At 31.7% G+C, this 26,096-nt stretch overlaps 1 protein-coding gene, 2 long non-coding RNA genes and 4 other non-coding genes across 7 annotated transcripts; all 7 read right to left on the reverse strand.

Annotated features, from left to right (window-relative positions):
* Positions 1-583: 583 nt before the first annotated feature.
* Positions 584-12,177, reverse strand: ocm (over compensating males). Its single transcript, XM_065511434.1, has 6 exons — positions 9,602-12,177; positions 9,482-9,540; positions 9,260-9,420; positions 3,693-9,190; positions 3,526-3,613; positions 584-1,217 (listed from the first exon to the last, which is right to left on the reverse strand). The coding sequence occupies exons 1-6, from the start codon at positions 12,136-12,138 to the stop codon at positions 1,083-1,085; spliced, it is 8,478 nt and encodes a 2,825-aa protein (XP_065367506.1). The 5' UTR covers positions 12,139-12,177; the 3' UTR covers positions 584-1,082.
* Positions 12,178-20,862: 8,685 nt separating this feature from the next.
* On the reverse strand, positions 20,863-23,143 carry LOC135959844 (uncharacterized). The gene is made up of 5 exons (XR_010576558.1): positions 23,073-23,143; positions 22,564-22,623; positions 22,275-22,339; positions 21,638-21,683; positions 20,863-20,951 (listed from the first exon to the last, which is right to left on the reverse strand). It is a non-coding gene; the product is annotated as an uncharacterized LOC135959844 (long non-coding RNA).
* Positions 23,144-24,124: 981 nt separating this feature from the next.
* Positions 24,125-25,881, reverse strand: LOC135960906 (uncharacterized). The gene is made up of 4 exons (XR_010576589.1): positions 25,812-25,881; positions 25,552-25,608; positions 24,577-24,640; positions 24,125-24,192 (listed from the first exon to the last, which is right to left on the reverse strand). It is a non-coding gene; the product is annotated as an uncharacterized LOC135960906 (long non-coding RNA).
* Positions 24,272-24,360, reverse strand: LOC135962561 (small nucleolar RNA Me28S-Gm1083). The gene has a single exon (XR_010576665.1). It is a non-coding gene; the product is annotated as a small nucleolar RNA Me28S-Gm1083 (small nucleolar RNA).
* LOC135962563 (small nucleolar RNA Me28S-Gm1083) lies at positions 25,413-25,501 on the reverse strand. The gene has a single exon (XR_010576667.1). It is a non-coding gene; the product is annotated as a small nucleolar RNA Me28S-Gm1083 (small nucleolar RNA).
* LOC135962567 (small nucleolar RNA Me28S-Gm1083) lies at positions 25,684-25,772 on the reverse strand. Its single transcript, XR_010576671.1, has one exon. It is a non-coding gene; the product is annotated as a small nucleolar RNA Me28S-Gm1083 (small nucleolar RNA).
* Positions 25,882-25,946: 65 nt separating the features above from the next.
* Positions 25,947-26,036, reverse strand: LOC135962565 (small nucleolar RNA Me28S-Gm1083). Its single transcript, XR_010576669.1, has one exon. It is a non-coding gene; the product is annotated as a small nucleolar RNA Me28S-Gm1083 (small nucleolar RNA).
* Positions 26,037-26,096: the final 60 nt, after the last annotated feature.

A 26,096-nucleotide genomic window follows, 5' to 3' on the forward strand; every position in this document is an offset into this window, starting at 1 on the left:
TCTGTCCGTCTGTTTGTTGAAATCTGAAGACCTCAGATATCTTCGGGATCCAAATATTTAATAATTCTGTCAGACATGCATTCGAGAAGTTTCCTATTTAAAATCAGCAAAATCGGTGTACAAATGGCTGATATGAGGAAAAAACCAGGACAACCTGATTTTTGACCTACATATATCTGGATTACTAAGTCATTAATATAGACAATATGGATATCTATAATAGATATTTCAAAGACCTTTGCAACGATATAGTTAGTAAGTTGGACCTACAATGGGTCAAAATCGGAAAAAAAAATATATTTTGTAACCCGAATTTTTTTTCACCAAAAAAAAATTATAAAATTTAAAAAATAAAAATATTTTAAAAATTATAAAATTTAAAAAAAATGAAATTTTAAAACTCGAAAAAAAAAATTTTCAAAAAATTAAAAAACAACTTTGGAAAAAAAATAAATTTTGTTTACCTAAAAGTATTTAAAATTTGTATTTTTAAGTATAATTTGGTGAAGGGTATATAAGATTCGGCATAGCCGAATATAGCTCTGTTACTTGTTTTTAAATAATTTTATGCATATTTTGCCAATTTTTTTATTCAGATTTTTTTGTTTGCTTTTATTTAAACATACATACAAAATTTGTTAGGCTGCCTTTAAATTATTCAAAATAACATAAACAAAGTGATTTCTATAATATTTAAAAATAATAAAAGAAATTAAAAATAATACTTAACTAAATAAGTAAAGTATTGTGAACAATTCCGTTAATGAAATTGAAATTTAAAACTATTCATAGTAACTAAAAAAAAAAACAATAATTCAACTTGTTGTTTTTATGAGTTAATCTCATGTTAAAGCATGTTTCAATAAAAATTTGAATGTATAATTAAACAATCAATCAAATGGTATTATTTAAGAAAATATTGTAAAATAACTATATTTTTATATAAATATAGATATGATTAAAAAGTTGCTTAAATAATTGGTTATATTTACAAACGTTAATAACTTCAATAGAAATTATTAATTATAATATCGCCACTGTTTATATTCAAACATCATTGTGCCGAATGATGTTAAATAGATTTAATCATCAATTAATATCGGTTCATCTAAAGAGGTGTCACACACAGTCATAATGTTTGGATTGTTTTTATTTTTAGTCGTTCCAGAAGTACCACTGGGGTTTTTTGTTTTACGTACCAGCAACGATTTCTGATGCTAAAACGAAAATTATTCAATCCATTTAGAACTTCTACACCAACTTGTATTTCAAAAGTTTCTAATTGTATTTCAAAAGTTTCCATTTGAAAAATAGGAGTCCCTGTAAGTTATTCTAAAAAAGTGAAAAAATATGTTCTTCCTATAGTTTTTTAAAAATAAAGTACACGAAAGGCTATTTTTTGGCAAAAAATGTTGACATCACCAACTCTCTAACTCTTTCTTAGCTATATTATTGTCATATATAGTTAAGCGGTATCACCAAGTTTTAATTAGCTGTTGGCCATAAACTGACATATTGCCTACCTCCTGGTACTATGCGAAATATTTGGTTATATCCCTAATGTACATAAAACAATAAAATCAGATGATTAGCAGAGAGATTGAATCGTCAAATGACCAAAATAAGAGCATTTTATGGTTTGTTTATTAAAATTTTTCATGTCACGCAACTGATTTTGACATTTGAAGTCTTTGACAATTAACAAATACATATTTGCCGAGATGCTCTCACATGATTTATACAAAAAAATTGTCTAAAATTGCATTTCAGAATTTTCCAATTGGATCAGAAATTTCCATTTGTGTTTAGGAATTTTCTATTTGGATTTTAAAAATGCCCATTTGTATTGTTATTAGAATTTTCTGAAATATACTTGGTAATTTCTGATATACAAATGGAAAATTTTGAAATACCATTAAAATGGACACTTCTGAAATACATACATATATCGAGCCATTAGCGTCAAATTATCGTAAGCGACAAAACACAAATTTTACAGGAGAAGGGTTTTTTTGATTATTTTGAAATTTATACATAGTATTAAAAATGTTATGATGCGATATAATATAATTTCTTTCAAGCTATTTGCTTATTTTTCAAAAATATTTATACTTTATTGAAAAATATGACAAAAAATGTTTTTTATTGAATTTTTGCATAGATAAAAATTTTTCGAATTGAAATAAAATTGTTATTTATGAATAGTTTTTAATGAAATTTCACAGTTATGTTAAATTTTCTATTCAAAATGGAAAAATAAAAACGAATTTTGAAATTTATTATCAGCAATCCCGCAATTCCCAAAAAAGTTTTGAAAAATTCCAAAAATGGTAATTTTTAGTTTTTTGGCTATAATATCCATACCAGGGTCGGGGTTATCGGGACCCTTTACAAAATAATTAGAAACATATTGAGCCACCTATAATCGGTTACTATATTTTGATATCGGATACGCGATTTGAGAATTTTTGCCCTAAAGTTTTATTTTACATAAAAAATAGGTGTTTTTTGAAAGGACCTGGTCGCCTCGGTAACAACAATTTTGAAACTAGTTTTCCTTTAAAATATTTTACGAAAACTTAGCTTTCAGAAAGTAGAAATTCCTTTTACATCCTCTTAGACATTTTTTGCGATAACTTAAAAAGAAAAAAGTTCTTTTTTCCCAAAAAATTTGCGAAAAATCGCTTTTTAAAATTTTTTTAAATTCAAATGCATATAACTTTGGACTTAGTCATTATTTTTAAACAATTCTTTTTCCATTTGACATATAAATGTGTTGTTAGTCCAACAAATGAAAACTGGAGAAAATCGGGAAATATTGGATACGCTGTTATCAAAAAACTGGAGTAGCGTGGGTAAAAATGTAGGAAATAATAGATAATTGATAGCTACGACGAGATTTTTTGTATTGCTCGATGAAAGATTCTACATGTATAATGGTTTTGAAATCGGAACTCAAATCAAGAAATAATATCGTTTTAAAAATGTAACATGTAATGTCCTACTTTGAGGGCCCTTGGTCGAGCCCCTGGTGGGCCCATGAGGTCCACGTTCAAAACTTAATTTCGACAACACTTCTTCTCTGCGCATGTGAAATTTCATTCAAACCAATCTAACCATGTAGAAGTAACATATTTATTTCCCTCTTTTTTTCTATACCACTGTGTGTCGCTTACGATAAAATTTGTTTACTGTAAAATATAAACATTGACTTACGATAAATTTTGATATTCTGAGAACGCTAAAACATCAGTCGGTCCCATAAAATTTTAATTTCTGCAATAAAACAAAAATTTTAAAAATGTCGCTTACGATAATTTGGCGCTAAGGGCTCGATATATGTAATTGGAATATCCTGAAATATTATTGGAAATTTCTGAAACTCAATTGGAAATCTCTGAAATGCAATTAGAAACTTCTAAAATACAATTGGAAATGGTGTAGTGTTTTTTTATTTGTGTTAAAAAAAAAACAAATAATAATTAAATTAATCTTGTAATCCCTGATTATAATTAATTTACTTACATTTTGCATTTGTACAGCCTTGCTAGCGGCCATAAACTGCCACACTCCTGCTGTATTATCGCTATCCTTAAATGTTTTGTTAATATATCTAGAAAATTCATTCAAAATAAATAAACAATGTTTAGATGAAGAAGATTTCCATTAGGAACGTAAAGAGGAAAACTTACTTATTGAGATAATTATTAACAGCTCCCAAGCCCTGTAATTTTAATATACCCACTGAAGGTACTTTAACATAAAATTCATCAGCTACCCGTTTGGCGACATACTTATGATTGGAAAGAGTTTTAGACACAATGTAGCCATATTGTATGTGAGGTGGTGGCGCAATTTTATCATTCACATCGCTGATTACGACTTGCGATGGAGGAGGTATAAACTTTTGCAGATTTTTATCTGGATTATGGGGTTTTTGCGGTGATCCAAATGATTGTACTTTGCTTATGGTTAAAGTGGGATTCAATGATGCCGTATCTGCATTAGGTATGGTCTTGGATATTACTGATGTAGATGGTGAAGAAACTGTACATGCGGTCGATATCGAAGTTGTTGAGGCCGGAGTTATTATTGCTGATGTAGCTGGTGAAATGGGTGTTGCTTTTGCCGGCGTTATTCTTGCTTTTATTGAGGGCAATATTTGTAGCGGCATCGTTGGTGAGGAAACTGCAGCTGCTGCTGCAGCTGCAGATGATGTTTGTGTATTGTTTGTTGAAGCAACACTTATACCGGGTTTATTTAACATCTCCTGAACTTGTTTTACAGTTAAAGTTGGCGAAGATGGCGGCAGTTGATTTGTTGTGACTGCTGCAGTGGGAGTTATCGGTTTTGCCGTCTGCAACGTGGTTGCAACTGAAGAACTAACTATTTTTTGTACTTTTAGAGATACTGATGATCTTCTAAATGGAAACGGAGTTGTGCTTATTGAATTATCAGCAGTTGGCGAAACAAAAGTGGAACACGTTGCACGGTTTGCTTTTGGTGCTATAGGCCTAGGTGTTGAAAATTTCGGCACAACGTTTGCTTGTTTTGCACATAGTAAGGAGTTAATAAGTTTTCCTTTTGCACTAACTGTTGTACTTGTACTGCTAGTGGCAGCAGTTGTAGTGTTAAAGAGTGTTGGCAATTTAACATTTCTGTAAACATGAGCCGTAGGTGTAGTACTGGGAGTCGAAGTTTTTGTAGACATAAGTTGTTGTCTGATCAGTGAACAATTTGTAGCAGTTGTTTTTGATGTAGAAGGTTTACAAATTTGTGTCTGTGATGTTGTCGTGGCTGTTGCTGGCGTCGTTGTTGTGGGTTTTATGACAATCGATGCTGTTGGCTCATCGCCATCGTCCATAAAATTAACATCAAAGACAATAGGTGCTTTTGGCTGTGTTGTAGATGCTGGGGAGTTTATTGGAGATTGTTTCATTATCGTTTGGGAAGTGTTCGATTCTGCAGGGCGAAGTTTTGAAATTTTTGTTGAACCTACAGTCGCTACAACTTCTGGTGTTAGTAATGTAGTATTATTAACTTCCTCCCTCACAGTCAGTATGTCATCGGTATTATCAGGTAAAATTTTTCTAAGAACCGCATCAACTGCTATATTTTCCGACATTTGGTCAAATTTTTTCGAGCAGAACAATGAAATGCGCCTGCGTTTTATGGCTCCCGCTTCAAAGGATTGCCTCGTTATATTCACTGTATTATTTTTTAGTATTTGATGGGAATCCGAAGAATTTGAAACTGATGTTGCGTTGCTAATAGAGGCTGTGGATGTAGTTGTGCCTACAGTAGTCGTAGCTGATGACGAAGATGCCGAGGAAGTTATGAAGATAGTAGAACTGTATGGTGCTTCCGGTGGCGCTGTCTTAATGTCAGTTATAACAGCGTTTGTAGGTAAATTAAGAACTGGTGTTGCTGCTACATCTAACGATGGTGCGGGTGTAATGCCGGTTATTATGGTGTTTGGTGGCAAAGTTAAAATTGGCAATGTTGTGTTACTAACTGACATTGGCGGTACATTTAACACAACAGGACCGATTGCATTTGAATGATTTAATGGCTTTATAATTGTATTTGTATTTGGCACTTTCAATAAGGTCTGTGTGTGCGGTGCAATTATTGTAGAATCCATGTTATTTGCTTTAGATGATATCAATGATTGTATAGCTGGGGCGCCAGGCAAACAAGTATTTGTAGAATTTATACTAAAATTGAATACCTCCTTGGCCACAGTTGGAGAACTTTCTACGTTTTCATCATCTATTATCATACAATCTTCGTCATCGTCGTCATCATCAACATTATTTCTTCCTTCTTCATTGACAATATTTGTTGTAGACGCAGATGTAGCCATTATTTCCTTATCCCTTTCCGATGTTATTAAAGATATTGCAGTGGAAGAGGTGGGCAATGTATTTTCTAGTGTTACCTTTTCACTATTTACATTTGCATCAATTTCAAACTGTGTCTTCCCTTTTAAATGTATTAACCAAAATGCTTTTGTTTTTTCCTCCGGCTTCTTTACTATATTGTGTTGCAACTGATAGAGCTCCCTTAACATCATTTGGCCATCCACACTTTGCAGCAATATCAGAGTGGGGGATTTCATATCCATTGTTAAAGGACCAAAATAGATCTTTCTACCCGATTTGGGTGTAACGAAAGCATCGAATGGTGCATTTTGAAAAAATTGCAGTTTAACGATTTTGCTTTTTTGCCGGGCAAAGTTGATAACCTTTTGTATACGATCCAAGGATACAAGATCTCGAAAATCCGGTACGAATATATGAGAGAAGTCATTGTGCAAGTCGAGTACCAACCATTTGTGATCCAATTTGTGTAATTCGGGTAAGAAGATTTCATTAATATCGGCCTGTGTTACACTGCGATATTCGATATTCGAACTCATTTTACTGTATGTATCCATTTTCAATAAATTGTTAGATTGTGCCGTCTCGGCTTTACGTTTTCGTGAATTTATCTTGGCGATTACTTTCCCCGGCTCCAATTCATTTTGTTTGATTGGTTTTTGTGTCGCATCTACAGAGATTTGTGGTGGCATTTCTAGTGTCAAGGGTTGTTGTGGCATTGGCTGTTGTTGCTGCAGTTGTGTTAATAAAATTGGATTTTGAACTATTGGTGGGTTTAGAGATTGCTGTGACATTGCTACAGGAGGAGGTATGGGTTGCACAGTTGTTAATCTACGTGTTGGCATAATTTGTGCTATTTTTGGTGTAAGTTGTGGTTGTTGAAGTGGTGCCTGTGTAGGTCTGCTCACTTTTTGTGTTGCCAAATTCATTTGAGGACTAGTCCATTGACTTGAGGATTTCTCCTTTTTCTTTTGATCCTTTTGTCTTTGTTTCACCAGCAAAGAACATAAAACATTGATCTTTTTCGTCAAAGCCGGATGACTTCCTGGCGTGGGCTTGTTGCAAGCCATATTAGGATCTGAATTTAGAAATCCCTTAACCACCCAATGAGATTGCTTGCCCTGCATTACCACGGCCAGTTTTTCAGTTGCTTTGTTGCGGAATTTCTGTAACAACATTTTACCCATCAAAGGCATTTTATCCGGTTTCAAAGCGGTAATATTTACTATGCCCATTGCGCCGGCAACCAAAGGCATCATATTCCGTATGGTAACCACCAAAAATGTTTCATCTTTTATTTTCACCTGCCAGACATAGGCGAAACCCTCGCAAAAAGCATCTAGAAAATTACACCATTTCATGATGCATAGAATTTCTGCATTGGGGGTGGGTATTATATGTGATTCTCTTTGTAGGGCACAGTCAATATCTTGCATCTTTCTACTAACCAATGAATTCATCGTTTTTATTACACTATTATATACAACTTTTACATTTTCATTGTCCATGTCTAAAGGAAAATCAGTGCTACCCTCCTTGGAAGGTGCTGTTGCCAATAACAATTTATTTTGCGAATCGATTTCTTGTTGATTTTGAGTTTGCGAAAAGGCTGCCGAGTGTACAGAGGTGGCAGAGGTGAAATCCAAACACTTCTCTTTATTAAGCGCTGCTGTAGAAGTAGGTTTTTGTGCGTTAGCTTTAACGTTCAGTGAAAAACAGCTAGCTATTTTAGGTAACTTGAGTGCATCAAGTCCTGCCTCTGTCAGCTCGGCTGCTTCATTGGTGGCAGTTACAGACGGAGCTGTTGGTGTTGGTTTTACAGGATCCGTATTTTTTAGATCTGTTAAGGTAGCGAATTTTTTAACTGTTATAATACCACCACTACTGCAGATCTCGAAATGATTGGTAGACTCACCGGATTCTGTATCAGGAGAGAGTTTTTCGAACGAACTGCACGATCTTGTGCTCGACGAAGTTAGTTGAGTATTTTCATCTTTATCTTTAATCTCCAATGGCTTCGAATTACTGGGCTCTTCTTCATCATCTTCCAATAGATCCACAACTTCATTCGCAAGCAAATACTTATTCTTTGGTTTATCATCTGTTGAGGACAAACTTCCGGTTGCTTGTGGTGGTTGTGTCATGTCACATTTAGTTTTCTCCACTGCATCTATATTATCTTTTGTACTGCTTGCAGAGCTATTATTATTTTTGTGATTTTCGGTGTCTATTTTATGATAATACACCGATCGCATTACATGTTCATTTAGTAGCAGTCTAGATTGATCATTTTCAGTATATTTAATAAATTTCAAAGCGTTAAGTCTGCGCCTGCGATTGCAATACAGAAACATACGTCTAGGTGTGGGAATATGACGTCTGCAGCTATCAGGACGCGACTGGTAGAAACGTTTACGCACCTCATGCAAACTACGTTTATGATTTTGTTTTTCGGTACGCCCACTTTGTATTGAATCCCTTGAATATTCATCATCGACCATTTCTTCAGCATCATCATCCGATTTAGCTTGTTCTTTATTTATATTTACTTCGTCCACTTGTTTTTCAGAAAACTTGTCTTTGCTCTCCCTCTTTCTGCGCTTTTTTTCTTTAATCCAATCATCGTCATCGTTATCATCGTCATTATTATAGTCTTGGTCTTCATCGTCACTATCATCTTCTGCTTCAGCTACTTCATCTTCATTATCCTCACCATCCTCGTCATAATTCACGGTCTTTTTATTCTTCTTTTCCACCTTATCGAAAGTATATTTGGGCTTTACGCCGACACTGTAATCGAATTCCAATTTGTGTTCAGTATTATGCTCGACCGTGGTGTTGACCTCTTCCTTTTCAATAATCATCGGTTTTCCCTCCACAGCGCGACCCTTGCAGAAACATTTATATAAATTATGCACCATGCACCAGGGTGCAATGTTATCAATTTCTTGCAATGGCACTAAATTAACAGTACAATGTTTTAATTGCTCTAAAATTGAATCTTTAACGTATACCGGTTCGTGTACTTCTTTAATTTCAATTGCTAAATGTTTTTCATTGTCTATAGTTGTCAGGGCAGTTTTTTTCGGCGAATTTCTACGCTGTTCATCTTCGGTGTCGGTGAAGTCTTCATAGCGTTTGGGTGCTTTTGTACAGCGACGCTTTTTGTCATTGTTTGTTTCATTGATCAGTAGAGTTTCATTCTCCGTAAGCACCACCGTGGATGTGAATTCCTTTTCCATGCGTGCTAAACGTGCGGTGGCTTTGCGACGTAACATAAAAGCATCCTCAGTGGTGAGTGTACGACCCTTAAAATTTTTGAAATAACAATATAAAATTTTTCATCAATTGTACATTTTTATCTCTATGTTACTTACATCTGTCTCCAGTCGCATTATACGTGATTGACCAGACGTTTTGCAAGTGCACTCCAGCATGCATTTCGTCTTTCCACAGTGTTCACGCATTGGCGCAATATCTTCCAGACTAACACAAATACAACCCATTTGACAGTACTCCTTGGAGCAAGGTTTTTTATCTACAAAACCGAAATTAACACAAATACAGAATAAATTAGTGAAATTTTCGCATAAACTTACCATTTCCTGGCTTAACGGCTGCATCGATAATTGTAGCATTTAGACGTTTTAATTCCATTCTAAAAATATTAGTAATTTTTATATTAAAATCTTCATGAGATTTATTAAACAGAAACTTACAATAAGCTGTTTTGTTTCTTGTGCTTCTTAATATTTCCACCTGCCACTGTGACATTCGGCGAAGATGATGCTCGTGTTTCTAAGCTATTAGAATTCTGTTTGTAATTGAATTTCGTTGTACCAATTAAATCTACATCAATATTCAAACCATCAGGATCAGTTTTAATAAATGAGTTCTCACTACAACTTATGGCCACTGTATTTATCATATCGCTAACAACATCGGCACACGTTAAGAGCACATCATCAGTTTGATCTATGTTTTGTCGAAATGAGAAGTCGGTTTTTGGCACCAATTCTCTGTCTTCCAGGCTCTGTTCAAACGATTGATCCAACTTCTCGGAACGATCAACCACACGTCGTACCAAGATGTGATTACGATCATTTAGATAGGGTATGACAAACGTATAGGATTTTCGCAAGTCTAGCGAATTAAAAGTCTTGGCGGCTGCTTGCTCCACTTCTTTAAGCGACTTGGGTTGTAGCAGCGTTGAGACACTAAATTCAGCCCATTCTCTGGAAATATCATGATGAGGCAAAATATATTGTAAATAACGTTTGGCAATTTCATGCAAAGGTTTGCCATACTCAGGAAAAACCTCCAATTCTACCGTGGGCATACGAACCACAGCCATGCTGCCACCAGCCAAAAGCAGAGCAGCAGTGTCATCATCTAAAGGTTTCTGGAAAGTCTTATGGGATAATGGACATGGTTTAAACACTGCAGGCAAGGGACCCCTATTGAGTTTTTTCGTTTTTGCTGCAATCGTCTTGATGGGCTTCAAATATTGCCAAACTTGATCATCTACACAATGTTCAGGGCATACCTTGGGCGGTTTAATTACTCGACTTACATAAGGGCTTTTATGAAATTCATCGTTATTGCCCCGAACCCCCCTTAAACGCACTTTGTAGGTGCCATGATCGACGTCTAAAACTTGATAGTAGTATTTATTAAATTCGGTGTTTATGAAAGACGCAGCATTCCAGCCGTTGCGTGTAAAAGACATTGACGAATTTGCTGATTGGGCCATAATTTGACTGGCACTTTTGACCTTCTGAGTGCGCATTCTTCGTTGCAATTCCCTATAAATACTAGCCTCATTGTTAATGATAGCCAAGCGATAATTTTTTGAAAACTTTTGCAAATACTGTTTTCTTTCGGCCACCGTACGAAATTTGAGTAAATTTTCTGGCACAGCCGGCATGTCAAAGTGGGGAGGTTTTGTTTTCGGTGTCATCAGGCCTTCCATATCTCTGGCAAATATTTTACTCTTTGTCACCGATTTATCTTCGTCAATACTGTAATTGGTTTCCAAATCGTTTAGGCGCATGTACTCGTTCAACGACTCGCTTACGAAAACCGAGTTTTTGTTATTTTTAGTGGAATGTGGTACAATAGGTGTCATTAGCATGCCGGGTATTCTTTCACAGTCATCAAAACCTAAAAATTCATCTGTTGAATCCATAGAATGTTCATGGTAATGCTGATAGCCCTCCTTTAAGGAGCTGGATGAAGGCGTTCTCGCTAGACTATCGTTTGTTTTTGTGGCAGATGAGTTCACATTGCCAATGATAGTTTGATTGCTGGTACTGCCACTAACTTTACACATAAGCATGTCCAAGAAATTCAAACCAGTCTTCAGTTTATCAGTTTGTTGTGCACTTGGCTCTGTGTGAGACTTTTCAGTTTTTTCGTCGGTGTCCAATTGTTTTACAGGCTGTATATTTTCTTGTGTGGTTATTTGCTTCTCCGGTGTGGATTCCAAATTAATTTGCCAATCTTGCTGTGTTTCTATACTTGAACATTCGGCAAGATGTCCATCTCGGTCACTTGGCTCTGGTGGTTTTATTATATCTAAAGGGGCAGTATTATCTCTTCGAGCTTTTATACTATTTAATTGTTCTTTTAATTTTCTCCTAACATCATCTACACTATTACTATCAGACTTTTGCTTCTCTTCTTTGTTCCCAGAAGAATCTGGACACTTCTCTTTATCATCGGTACACTTTAGATTTTCTTGCACTGTACTTGGAGGTGTTTCTTTTGGAACGGAATTTGTAATTAAAGGCTGAGGTCTCCTTCCGTTCTTTAATAACTTCAGTTGTTCTTTGAGCTGTTTGCTGACATCTTCGATGGCGCCACCTGATGTTTCAGTATTTGCGACAGCTACTAATTCATCTTTTTTTTCCGAAATCTCTTCGTACACCACTTCTTCAACGTATTCCTTAATGCCTAAATGAGTTTTTTGCCACGCCACTATGCGTTTGGACCACTGCTTTATGTTTTGTCGCATCCTTTTAAACATTTTACGATTCGATTGATCGAAAAGTACGCGCCTTAGGCGATAGTATATTATGAACACTCGATTTTCTTTTCTTACAGCATATCGTTTTATAACTATGCGTGGCCATGTTTCAAACCATATAAACTTTTCGATATTTTCCAAATTGTAACGTAAGAATTCAGAGGAAACTTTATGCTTACGCTGAAGTCGGCGAAATATTCGCCAATCATTTTGTGTTAGTTTAATCATTTTTAAAATTATATATTAAATAAAACGTGGCAGGTATAAGTCTAAAAAGAAAATTATTGTTCATTATTATTACTTTACTAATTTGATTAGATGTTTTTAATTTTATATTATATCATATATCACAATTGGTCGATACACAAGATATCTTATCATGTCATACAGGCCTGTCACAGAATTCCATTCCGATCGAAAGTGGAATTATTTCCGTATTTTGCTTCTTTAGAAAAAGTAAAACCAAAATATCATTCGGAATGAAACCACTTTCAGTTTTCATAGTGGAATTGATTATTCTTTGTAATTATTTGTTTTTCTAAAATTTTTAATTAATTTCTGTACCAACAATTTCACTTTTGTTTTAATATAAAAATTAAAACAAATCAGAAATATAGAATTATTAAATTTTTTTGTAATTAATAAATTACACGGAATCTGAAGAACCTAAAACGAAATCGATCGGAATAAAAACTAACTTTTTTATTTGATTTGGTGATTTAAAAAAATGATTTATATATTTTTTCCTTATTCAATTCTTATTCCTACAAAACATTCCAAAATAAGTCATTCCTCTTTGTGTTCCTGAAGTACTTTACAAATATAAATTAGGTACCTACCTAAAAAAAATGATAACTATAGTACATATTTGGCAAATCAAACCCCATTTTAAATTATATCAAAACATTTGAGATCGAGATAAGTATTTAAAATTTTAGTGATTTAGGGATGTAACTGAGTACCAATGTTTGAAAATATTGACTCCAATAAGTATTACTAAAACTAATTTCCAAACTACTATAAAACTTATAGAAAATTATATAATTTGCATAAATAACTATTATACCATTACATATTTTTCTAAATTATTTTAAAAAAAGTATGTTTCATTTCCGCTATTTTGAGAAAACACTAAATCACAGAAACTTGGCAACCCTGTTTTCATTCTCCGTATACATACACACCACTATAGTAAACCAGCACATTCATCGATTCTTACGGAATAGAATTCGCTCAACACATAATAATGCACATTTCAGAAAAAAAAGTCTTTACGATAAAATGCAATCATTCTTACCAAATATTCTTTTAGACGTTTCTATTTTCTTCACTTTACAAACATCAAACTTGTTTAGATTTTTTCCAAAAGAAAAAAATAACATTTAAAAATAAAGAATACACCACACATTATGTGTATTTTAAATGAAGAAGGGATATATGTATAAGAAAACCAAAAAGAACAACAACAAACACCCACTTTGCAAATGGCGTGTATATTGTGTTGTGCGTGTGTATGTGCCAGTGCTCCGCCGCAAACACAAGAATTACACCAAAGCAATGCTTTAAGTTTTTATTAAAAAATCATATTTACACACACATTTTCACATTCAATTTTTAATTACACTCTTTTTGCACAATCATATTACATTTTCGCAATATTTTTAACATTTAAAACCTTCTATTTCCCGTTAAAAAAATTGTTGAAAAAATTAATAACTATTGATGTATGATCGCAAATCTTTCGCCTGTTTGACGTTTGTTATACTTGTGTTTCTTGTTTTATTCTGTTCCTCTACAAATGACTGTCAAAACAAAAATCAGTTGTTGTGTTGAGAGAGAAATGAGGTGAATGTGTGAAACATTGAGTTTTTCCTTTTGAGCGGGAGTTTGGTTAATTAATCACATGTTTTTTGTTTACACTGGTGAAAAGCATAATTTGTTTGTGTGCGTGTGTATAATGAATGTATCACTGTTATAACAAAAAAAAAGTGGCGGTATTTTGTTTATGTTTCACATGATTTTGGTTGTTTGTGTGAATGTTTGTTTTAGTGATAAACACTAATGAAACAGCTGTTTTATGCCGTTTGATTGGTAAAAACAGAAACAAGCATGTGCTTATGGTTATGTTAGATAATTTTTTGCAATTAACTTGTTTAAAACACTGGTGATTAGATATGTAATTCTAATATAAAGGGTTCGTTAATAAAATTATTTCGATAAAACTAATTCAATCTTACCGAACTAAAGCAATATTTTTATTGTTTTTTAATTACTTACACAGTTTTTATCAAACCTGTAATTTGGATGTCGGAATATAATATGGCACATACGAACTATATTTCACATTTTTCGACTGGTCTAGTTAAATTTAGTCCGTTTATTATTTTAACCACGTTTTTTTTTAATTTTTGTATTTCATATTTATTTCTCTTCTTCTTCTTGTCATTCACTACAAAATGTTAAATAATCCGGTTTTTGTTCATAAAAAAACAAAAAACGTATGGCAACTATAGAGAAAGCAAAAATAATCCGCAATGCAAATAAAATATCAATTATCGAATTTATACAAGGTGGAGTCAGTCAAGTATGTGCTTAATTTTTGCAAGTCACTATCTTTGAGGTTATGTTTATTAGATAATTTTTTGCAATTAACTTATTTAAAAAACTGGCATCAGATTAGATATGTAATTCGTTAATAAATTTATTTCGATAAAACTATTTCAATCTTACCGAACTAAAGCAATATTTTTATTGTTTTTTAATTACTTACACAGTTTTTATCAAACCTGTTATTTGGATATCGGAATATAATATGGCACATACAAATATATATTTCATAATTTTTGACTGTTCTAGTTAAATTTAGTCCATTTAGGAATCATTTTTTTTAATTTTTGTATTTCATAGTTATTTCTCTTCTTCTTCCTGTCATTCACTACAAAATGTTAAATAATCCGGTTTTTGTTCATAAAAAACAAAAACGTATGGCAACTATAGAGAAAGCAAAAATAATCCGCAATGCAAATAAAATATTAGTTATCGAATTTATACAAGGTGGAGTCAGTCAAACAGCTGTTTACTTCTTTTTTTCTTGTTTGGTTCTAGCGTCTGTCAAAGCTTGTGTTTATATTTCAATATCTAGTCGTAATTCAGCCACAAAGATTCAGCTCTGGGAAAAAAAGAACTAGCGCGTCATTGGCATTATCGCTTCCGGGTATTCAGGCCGTGGTCAATGCTTGGCGTCGTCTAACTGTACCGCGTTACAGTTTCTCGATGTTTTCATTGGCCAATTGCAACCGTTTTTGGTTTTCATAACCTAACATTTTCACACATGATGGAGTATCAAACAAAACTCAATTTGATAAACAGGCCAAATAATGGCGTTTTTTCCAGGCCAAATAATTCCTCCTGTATAGAAGTTAACTTACAATTTAACTAAACAATATCAACATTAGAGTTGGTAAATTTTTTTCTAGCCCAAGCGGTTATCAAAATCGTAATCTACGACGAATTCTAAGAAGGTTTGCCGAAGAAACCATGGTTTTAAAATCAAAATCGAGCTTTACATTTTTAACACGAAACTTTTCCTTTCGTATTTTAAATTTTTGTTTAAATATGCTAACATTTTATTGAGCCTTTTAAGAAACTGGACTATGTTTGGGCTTCTTCGAAATGAAAGAAAGGCAGAAAAGATGAATCTTTGCAAATGGATATCGTGGTTGTGCGAGAACCTAAAACCGAGCTTTTGGGTCACAGTGGGGGATGTGAAAAAAGGCAAATAAATCTGTAACTTCTAAACCGATAATCCGAATTTAATAAAATAAACTCATGACTATAGAGGGGGTGTTGCTGAGCTTAAGTTTTGAATTTCGACTTTCAACTCTAAGGTGGGGCGGATACTCAAGACCCCAAATTGGATTGTCTCGGGTATATTACAAATTAAAAATGATGCCACATTTTTGTTCTAGATTCGATTTGAAAGATTTGTATATATGTAGAATCATTTAATGCAGGAGTATTGCTGCTATTCCAATTAATAGTTTGACGTTATGAAACTGCTCCAAAAAGCTGTAGTGTAGTTGTGTCCTAAATACATGATAATATAGTCACAAGCTGTATTCAATAATGCACTTAATAAATACATACATAAATATGTATGTATATCAAATTAATAGATATTCAGAAGAAAAAATAGAAAATAAAATGAACAATTTGGAAGAATATATATGGTCATAATCAAGGTTAGCTACAGATTCGAAACGGATTAAACATAACGGTAACGCTAATTTGGATTCATTCGGTAACGGTATTTTAGCTTATTTCAGTAAAAAATCGCTAATAAATCGGCAAATCTGAGAAGCCTGTTTAAAAGTATACCAAGTATGTGTATCTAAAATGAGAATTTTGTATTTGTTCCCAGTTTTTATGAAATACATGTAGTCAATCATAACCTCACTTTGAAAAAGGTTGATAAATTAAAGAATCAAATGTCTTGTTATTCTCAAAATATACCTAAATTCCCAAATAGTATATGTACTTTGCGTGTACATATGTTATAAGTCAACTAAGGGCAAATTTAGGACGAGTACAATATTTCCTGCGTTATAGTGCAACCGACGTGTATTCGTGTATATCTTGATAATAAAATGTAGAAGTCAGTCAAACTATAAATTTGCATTAGTAAACAGTTATTAAACTATATTATTAGTTCCAAGTATTTTCGATCACATACAATTTTATAAATTTCAGCGTTTTTATATTAATTAAAATTACTTTATATTATATTTCTATTAACCTCAAATACCTGTTTATTTATCACTATACAGATATTTACTTAATGCTACAACAAATTATTAGTTGCAATCGTTCAATTGACAGTTCGTAAATGAAATACATACATACATACATGGTCACTCACAATGAATGCATACAGTACTGGCAACAGTTATAGAAACAATGTAAAAACCCTGCAGTTCATTGCACTAGTTCCGCTACGTCGAATTCGTTGGCCACTAAGAACTACTACTAGTGAATTTTCAACCCACTCGCAACGTTATTGACTGGTGAATTTAACACGGGGATGTCATTGCAAGTGGCCGATTGGCACACTCTGCATAACACTTCACTATTAAATTCAATAGTGAAAATACTCCAGCATTTGAGAAAAAAAGAAAAAATTAATTTTTCTGAGAGCGGGGTTGAACACATAACCTCTCGTTTTCTAGTCAAATGGTCTAACCACTAAACCACAGAGCTCTTATTTGTACTGCTCTCTAATTGTTATTAAGAATAACATGTGAGTCTACTCTCTATTTTTGCATTTTCTACATCATCACTGAGAATGAAAACACAAACGGCCACATTCAGCATTACATGTGGCCATCGAAGTGGTATATTTTAGAAGATTTTATTTTTCTTGAATATATTTTCAAAAACTAAAGACAAATATCTGACTATTGTTTACTACTGAATATGCTGGTGAAATGTAGTGCAAATGATAACCATTTGACTACCACTTTAGCAGCCACATCGAACTAGTTAGTTGTAGAAGTAGTAATATAGCTAGTGCAAGGTTTCCAATTGGCACTTTTCAAACTGCTGGGAAGATAAACAATTGAAAATTGTTTAGGTAAACTGATTATTTATTATACATATCGCACACCCAGTTCAAAAGTGACACAACTCAAAATTAATTTTTCGGGTTTATATGCATCAACTATGAACAATACACTTCTTTATCTATAAAAAATTTCTGAAAAATTAAAATTTTAAGTTGTGTCACTTTTGAACTGGGTGTGCGATAATAATAAGTTCTTTCGAAATATTGTTGTCCAATTCGTAATATTGTTTTCCTATTCAAATCATTGGTTGATTAACAACTCGCGCGTCATTGTAATTATGTGCAATCAGGGGGGTTACTCTCTATTGCGATGCGAATGCAATTTCGATGCGAAAGGTAAATGCGTTAAGAATACAATTTTGTACTTTATATCGTCTACGCAAACGCTTTCGCAAAAAGAAGCAATACTGGCACCACAAAATAAACAATAGCGAAGAATGACAAAATGAAATGTCAAAACTTGTAAATAAAAGCATTTTAAACTAATTTTTAACAATAAAGGGTACCAATTGTACCATTTTTCTTTCGCATCGCAATAGAGAGTAACCCCCAGGCCCGTTTTAGTTTTTTTGGCTTCGACAATTTTGCGTCTCACTCTGGCACGTGTGTGATGTAAGGCTTCGTATAACGGTTCCTGTTTTACGTTGTTTGCACCAACCGCATGTCTTTTAATTTAAGTCGATACTGGTGGAGTACCATTTAAAACTCAGGGCCTTTTCGGAAATGCATCACTGTGCTGCATTTGATGCGCATCTGTGATTAGTTTGCGATGTTGATGCGCAGACAATGCATCAGCCATTTTGGTGATGCTTGTTTGATGGGTTTTTGCGCATCATGGGTGAATTCCAAAATGTATGTATGCAATGCAGTCATAACTTTATCAAAAAAAAACATTCAAACGCTTAGTTAAAAATTAATAAAAACTTATCATACTGCCTGTTTTTACTTGTTCATACATTTTGCGATATGAAACATTATCAAAGTTTACACGGTTGCGTTAAGAATCGCTCGACTTTTTAAGGTTGCATTGCATACATACATTTTGGAATTCACCCCATCTGTTTCACTGTTGCGTTTTAGAACTCAAGACATTTGCACTGTTGCCAACATTTGCATTTTAGAATGTGCTGCGCATCAGATGTAGCGCAGTGATGCATTTCCGAAAAGGCCCTCAATTCGTGAACTGGTGGAGCACCATTTAAAACTTATATCGTTAATCTTTTGGAGTACCATTAAAAAAAATGGTGGAGTCACTCTTAATTTTAACAAGGTTTAAGCGTTCCAGCTTCCTATATGAAGATATAGTTCGACTAGGGACTAACTTAAATCGACATGGGACAACCTGAGAGTCTTGTGACTCCGCCAACTAACTTTAATTTCCAAAAAAAAAAACAATAGAAACATTTTGAAGGCATTGGTGATGTCCTCATATACCCCAATATCTGTTAATCGAATTAATTTTTAAAAATCAAAATTTTTTTAAAAAAAATCTTTTTTTTTTCTTCATAAATTCACCAAATTTATAAAAATTATTCCACAATTTAAATTGAATAATTATTTGTGTATTACATAGTTGCATTATCGAAAGATTTTTTTTCGTTTGCGAATGCTCGTAAATAAATTTCAGAACGCTCGTAGTATATAAATTTTCGTAATACGTACTACATGATCCAATTTTTACGAATTCGTAAGTATTTCGATTCGAAATACACAACAACCCCCCTGAAGATTTTCTTATTTTACTGATTTCTTAAAAATTCAGTGGCTCAAATAGAATATTGAATTATGTAAATTAAAGAACATCAAAATTTATGAAACTTTCAAATTATTAAACTCTTGCGGTTTCAGGTGACAGTGCATACATACATCTGGAAGAAAAGTCAGAGAAATTTAAATTCTTAGTATATCTTATTTGTTTGCCATTACTGTTGTCATGTATACTAAAAACATACGAAAGCAAGAAATTGATAAGACGAATGAAATGGCTCTTGTATATAAAGGTAACAAATCCGGACAAATATTTAATGCGCAGGACATTGGCCATTATTAAAAATTATTTATTTTATACAACAAATTAAATTAATTATATTTAAGAAAGATTTTATTTTGTTAAAACATTATTAAAAAAAATATATGTGTGTAGGTATTTAAGTTTTTTTAAAAAAAAAATATATACTATATATCTCCATGAATCAAATCAACAAGTATATAAAAAAGCAGCGTTATTTATTTAGATTATTTAATATATAGTTGAAAGAAATTAGAAAAATTATTTTTGAGAACAGTCAAAATAGAAATTTCACAAACAAAACTGTACTTCCGCAGATCACTTGTTCCAGTGAGCACTAAAAACAAGATGTCTACCGCCACCACGCACGAAGTTTGATGAATACATGAAGAGGTTCGCAAAAATAAGCACCGACTTATACACACATAATTTTATACTATACACTAATGTTTTCAATACTAAACCCTACCTTTGTCTGCATGGGATAAATGTTATTTTATTTTCCACCGAAAAAACAGCTTATCCAATAACATATATAAATATTTGTAAGGAATTTACCTTAAATTCTTTAATATTTTATAGGTTGCAGATATTTTTAGCCTTTTTGCAGTTTAGTTTAACAATTTTCACACACGATAGATTTTTTTTATGTGTCAACAAAACTTCGATTAATTCACTTGACATTTGGTTTCATAACCAAACACAAAGCAAAGAGAATAGCTGAGAGAGAGAAAAAGTGAACATTGCATATACAGAAACGTAGTGGTAAATGAAATATGGTGAGTATGGAATGACCTTGTAAGGAGAAATACACATTTAAATAAAGTAAAAATGCGTTTGGTTTAAAATTAAAAGGAGGAAAAAGCTCATGCACACATGTTTTGTTGTTGTTTAAAAACAAACAAAAAAACAGAAAAGTTTTTATTTTTAACAAGATGTTTCGTTTGATATTCGCCATTATCGTGGTTGGCGTAAACGTCTTACAAGTACGACTGTTTCGTACTAGATTAAAGATAAAATGCAAACTGTGTCTTTAATCTAGTACGAAACTGTCGTAGGCGTATGACGTTTACGCCAACCACGATAAGGGAGATTGTTAGGCTGTTTTTGGATATTTTGTTCTTGTCAAACTACTTAACAACTGAAAGATGGCAACTCTATAGTTGAAACAATATGGTAGTGAAACATTTCAGGAAAGAGACAACTAGCTTGTCTTTGGCGCCATTCAACGGAAGTTAAAAGCGTCTTAGCAAAAACACGTGCTTTCGTTAAAATTTAAGAATATCTAATCCTATTTGCAGGCATTAAATAATAAAAACAACTATTTTTTTAGGATTTCTTTATTTATTTTCCATTTAGCTTATAATTGAGTTCAAATAATATATTAATTACATGTTAATCCAGTTGGCTTACCTAAAATGAAAAAATAAAAAAAAATAATTTGTTATAATTTATTACAAAGAACAAAATCTATTTAAACAAAAACATATATGTAGAAATGGTTTTACAAAAACTTAAACAAACTAACAAAATGCTGATTGGACTTTTTTTTTTATTAATTTATCATTTATTAGAATAAATTAACTTGTTATAAATATAGCAAAAGTTGGGAGTGACAACAGAGGCCAGTCATTTATCTTAGACTGGAAAATATTTTGAATGATTTTAAAGGACTTGCACATGCAACAGATGAAATATCGATTTTTACAAGAAATGGTTTGTTTATTATTATGCATAACCATTTAGCTGTTGCGTTTTGGCAGGTAATTTGCCTACACGAAATCAATTTTATGTACTTATCGTACATAAAATTAAGAGCTCATCAGAGAAATTGCTTTAATTCTAATTAGTTTTTTAATTAATCATTCAAAAATGTGTTTTGACGAACAATCTAGCAACTTTTCATACTAAAAAAAAAGCTTTTGTTACTATTTAAATTTTAATAAAACCATATAAAATATCAGCAGGACCTATTATGAATCGGGTTGCGTTGTTGCGGTTTTAATGTGAAATCATGCCACATTATCAGATTCCCTTTATCATCAGTTATCATTAAAAATTAAAGATAATAACAAATAATACAATATTTATAATCTTACCTTTTATTATGAAGCAATCTCTTTGGCAGCAGATAGTTAAAAAATCCTGTAAAAATACATAATAGATAAAACTTTAATACAAATAAATCTAGAAACACATGCATGTATATAAAATTTCTTTGTCTTGTGTTTATTAGTCTTAGATTAAAATCGCAAATTTGCCTACACGAAATCAAATGTGATGATTTCAAGTATTTACGAATTTATAGCAATGCGATATTAAACTAAAACCCCAAGGCCTATTTTTTTTTTTTAATATGAGTTAAACTCGTTGTGCAGTTTAATTATGTGTAAAAAATTTAATTTAATACCATAACGATTTAAAAAAAGTGTAAATATAAAGATGTTATAAAAAAATAACTGAAGTTTAATTAAGTATATTCATATTTTGATATTTTTTTTAAACTTAGTTAAATAAATTTAACGAAAACAATTTAACTACTTTGTAAAAACTAGACCCTATGGGTTGGGTTTTAAATTGTTTCAGCAGGACCTATTATGAATCGGGTTGCGTTGTTGCGGTTTTAATGTGAAATCATGCCACATTTTCAGATTCCCTTTATCATCAGTTACAATTAAAAACAGTAATAAACACAAGAACTTTGCTATCAAAAGTAAATAAAATAAACTTTCTTACCGTTTTCCTTCAAAAAGAACATAAAACGAGTGCTGGCTTTATATCAAAAAGATCATGGAATACTCCTGTAAAGATAAAGTATAAATATATGTTATAAAATCATATTTATTTAATCTTTACATTAAATTTAATGCATAAAATGTTTTCAGCAGGACCTATTATGAATCGGGTTGCGTTGTTGCGGTTTTAATGTGAAATCATGCCACATTATCAGATTCCCTTTATCATCAGTTTACAGTTTAAATAATAAATCTAATAATATAACTTTAAAAAGTTAAATAAATCTTACCTTTTTATCCTTAATACGATCATTTGTGAATGAGAACATAACACATACTTCAGGCAACCCCTGTAATGGTAAAAAAACATAATTAAATTTGTATAGATTTAAATTTAAATTTTAATGTTAAAATTTTAAGTATAAAATGTATTCAGTAGGACCTATTATGAATCGGGTTGCGTTGTTGCGGTTTTAATGTGAAATCATGCCACATAATCAGATTCCCTTTATCATCAGTATACCTTATATTTAAACTAACTATTTATAGCAAAATTTAGTCACATTTTCACCATGTCTGGTTATAGTTATACAGTCTGTTAAACAAAATTTTGTATGAAAACTGTCAGTTAAAAAATCACTAGAAGTTTGAAAGTATAAATTTTCCATTTTTTTAAAGTCCATAAAGTTTATTGATTTTTTTATTTGTTTTTAATATGTTTGTATATTTAATTTGTCAAATTTGTAACCAATCGATTTTTTTTACACCAGTCCGTATTTGTATTTTGATTTTCACTCACCTTTTTTGTAAACCAAAGTAGAACTATTCCAGGCTGCTTATTAACCATTTTTGTTTGTTATTTCATTTAATCTAAAAATAAAAATAAATTTAGTTAATTTTATGTCGAAAATTTTAAGTAAGAAAAAAATCAAACAAGCAATCACGTTATCCCAAGAAAGTCAACTAACTAAAAAATGTCGAATATTCGACTTTTTTATTTTTGTTCTAAAAATTTTAATATGACACATTTTTACTATTCAAAAATTTTAAAAAGTCAAAAGTTGGACTTAATAAATGTTGAGACTTCTACTATCAAACTTCGACCATGGTTATAATTGGCACGATGTTAGCGAAAAGCCCTCATTAATCTTGCACCAACATTTCTACTGTACACATTAAATTTGTATACATTGTCATAATACATCAGTGCGTGAGAAAATATTTTAATTTAATATATCAGCTAATCAAGTCATCTAGCCTTTTTCAGTCTCCCCGATTATGCCCTATATCTTGTTTTAATTGCGTTCTAAATTTGTTTTGGTTGCATCGATTTTACTTATTTTCAATATCAAACATATCTGGCGCCCATTCCTGTAATATTTTTACTACATAATGAATTCTCAGCATCTTTAGCTTTAACATTATTTAATGAAGTTATTTAAACTAAACTACATTAAGATCCTCATTTTATAAAACGAAACGTTTTGAAACGTAAACAAATTGTATGTATAATACTGGAAAAGTTTTGAATCTTGAATATTTTCATACAAATTATATCAAACGTTAGTCGTTTCGTTTTATAAAACGCCACCCAATTCTTCAGTTGCAATACAAATATTTTCTCAAAAATGTTTTCAAACTAAAACTGTGATTTCCATAAATTTATTAAATTGTAAATAAATGTTGAGACTTCTACTATCAAACTTCGACCATGGTAGTTATTGGCACGATGTTAGCGAAAAGCCCACATTAATCTTGCACCAAAATTTCTATCGTATACATTAAATTTGTATACAATGTCATAATATATTAGTGCGTGTGGAATCAAACTAAAAAAATTAATAAACTTACCTAAAATTCATTTAATACAGCAGCAATTCAAAGTCATCTATTATTTTTATAGGGCCATTACATATAAACTAAAAATAAAATAACAAGAAAAACAGATGCATTACTATACAATGAATTATAATAAAAAACAATTATTTTTAAAATTAGAAATTATTCAGTAAGACCAATTCCGCATTCAACATGAGAAGTTTCAATACTTTCTGATAGGGGCGAAAGTTAATTCTCATCATATAATAGCAGAAATCACTCTTCGCAGTATTTTTTTTATATTCATATCCTACATTGCTAAATTATTTTCCGGATTTTTTTATTAAAACATTTAAGAGCTCCGACTGAAATAAATCTGAGAAAATGCAAACTTTAACATCTGCAAACGCACTTTTTTACTATGAAGAGTGAATTCCGCAGATATTTATTTGTAATTATGCTATTATTAAGACTGATTTTCTTACCTTTATTTAAATAGGAAATTTCCTATTATTTATCCAAATGTCTTCATAGTTTTATAGATTTTTTCTAAAAATAAAGAAACGTTTTATTTGATAACATTCAACTAAATAACAAAAACATTAATTTTATAATTATTAACAACCGTATTCAAAATTAAAAACAAAGTGCTAGCTAACGAGTTGCTAACTTTACCTGTGTCTATGCTTTATAAATGTTTGTCATGATATACTTCGAAATGTTTATCAAGAGGAGAAAAATATCAGGTATAGTCCCCACTTATTAGTGTTATTTTATTGCATCCTTACCCCCTGTCTATACTTGACAAATATTTATCATAGCAATTAATGACGTTAGTTGTCCAGACAATGTTGTCTGAGCAAAAGCACTAATAATTTTGTCATAACGAAGCAATAATGCTAATAAATGGGGTCTATACCTGATATTTTTTTTATCTTGACAACCATTTTCACGTTTATCATGATAAAAATTTATCAGGTATAGTCAGGGGGTTATGTAAAATTATCAGAGCAGTAACAACATCGACTTGATAAGAAACAAAATGTGGTGATAAATATTTGTCAAGTATAGACACGGGCTTTTGGAAATAACATATAAAAAGTTTGCAAAAAAAATAAGCAACAATTTTTTGTCCGTACATGAATTTGTCCCGTGTGGACTACACTCTTGTCGATGTTATGTTTGCCATCAAATGTAATTTTCAAACAAAAATTACAAAGAAAATCCCACACAGAAGTACATGAACAAATTTATGTCCGTAATTCTCAAGACGTGGGGTTACATAGCACATCAAGGTTTTTGATTTTGAATACGATTGAAAGTGTTCTATCAGTAAGACCAATCATTCGCATTCAACATGAGAAGTTTATTTCAGCTAGGGGCGAAAGTTAATTGCTCATCATGTAAGAATCCTTAGTAAAATACATTCTATTTGTTTTTATAATGTGATTTTCTCTTACCTTTCAAAATATTTCTCATTGAATCAGTATATTTCATCATAATGAATTGTTTTTTATCTATAAATAAATTAAAAAAAAGTAACACATGCATTAATATTCCGATGAATAATAAATTAATTCTATTTTAAAGTTAACAATTGTTCAGTAAGACCAATCATTCGCATTCAACATGAGAAGTATATTTCAGCTAGGGGCGAAAGTTAATTGCTCATCATGTAAAATTTGTTTAGTAAAATGTTTTGAGAATTAGATTTTCTTACCTTTTGAAACATTCAACGATGAGTAAGTTTTAGAGTTTCCTTTCAGCATTTTGAAATGTGTGAACTATAATTAAATAATAAATAAAGACTTCTATTAATATTCAGTTAAATAAAAAATAAAATATAGTTTCAATTAAACAATTGTTCAGTAAGACCAATCATTCGCATTCAACATGAGAAGTTTATTTCAGCTAGGGGCGAAAGTTAATTGCTCATCATGTAATATTTTTAATCCCCAGTCTAGACGTGAGAATTATATTTCTTAAGCTAAACAATGACGTCATG

The sequence above is a fragment of the Calliphora vicina genome, chromosome 5, assembly GCF_958450345.1.
Source record: "Calliphora vicina chromosome 5, idCalVici1.1, whole genome shotgun sequence".
Lineage (NCBI taxonomy): Eukaryota > Metazoa > Arthropoda > Insecta > Diptera > Calliphoridae > Calliphora > Calliphora vicina.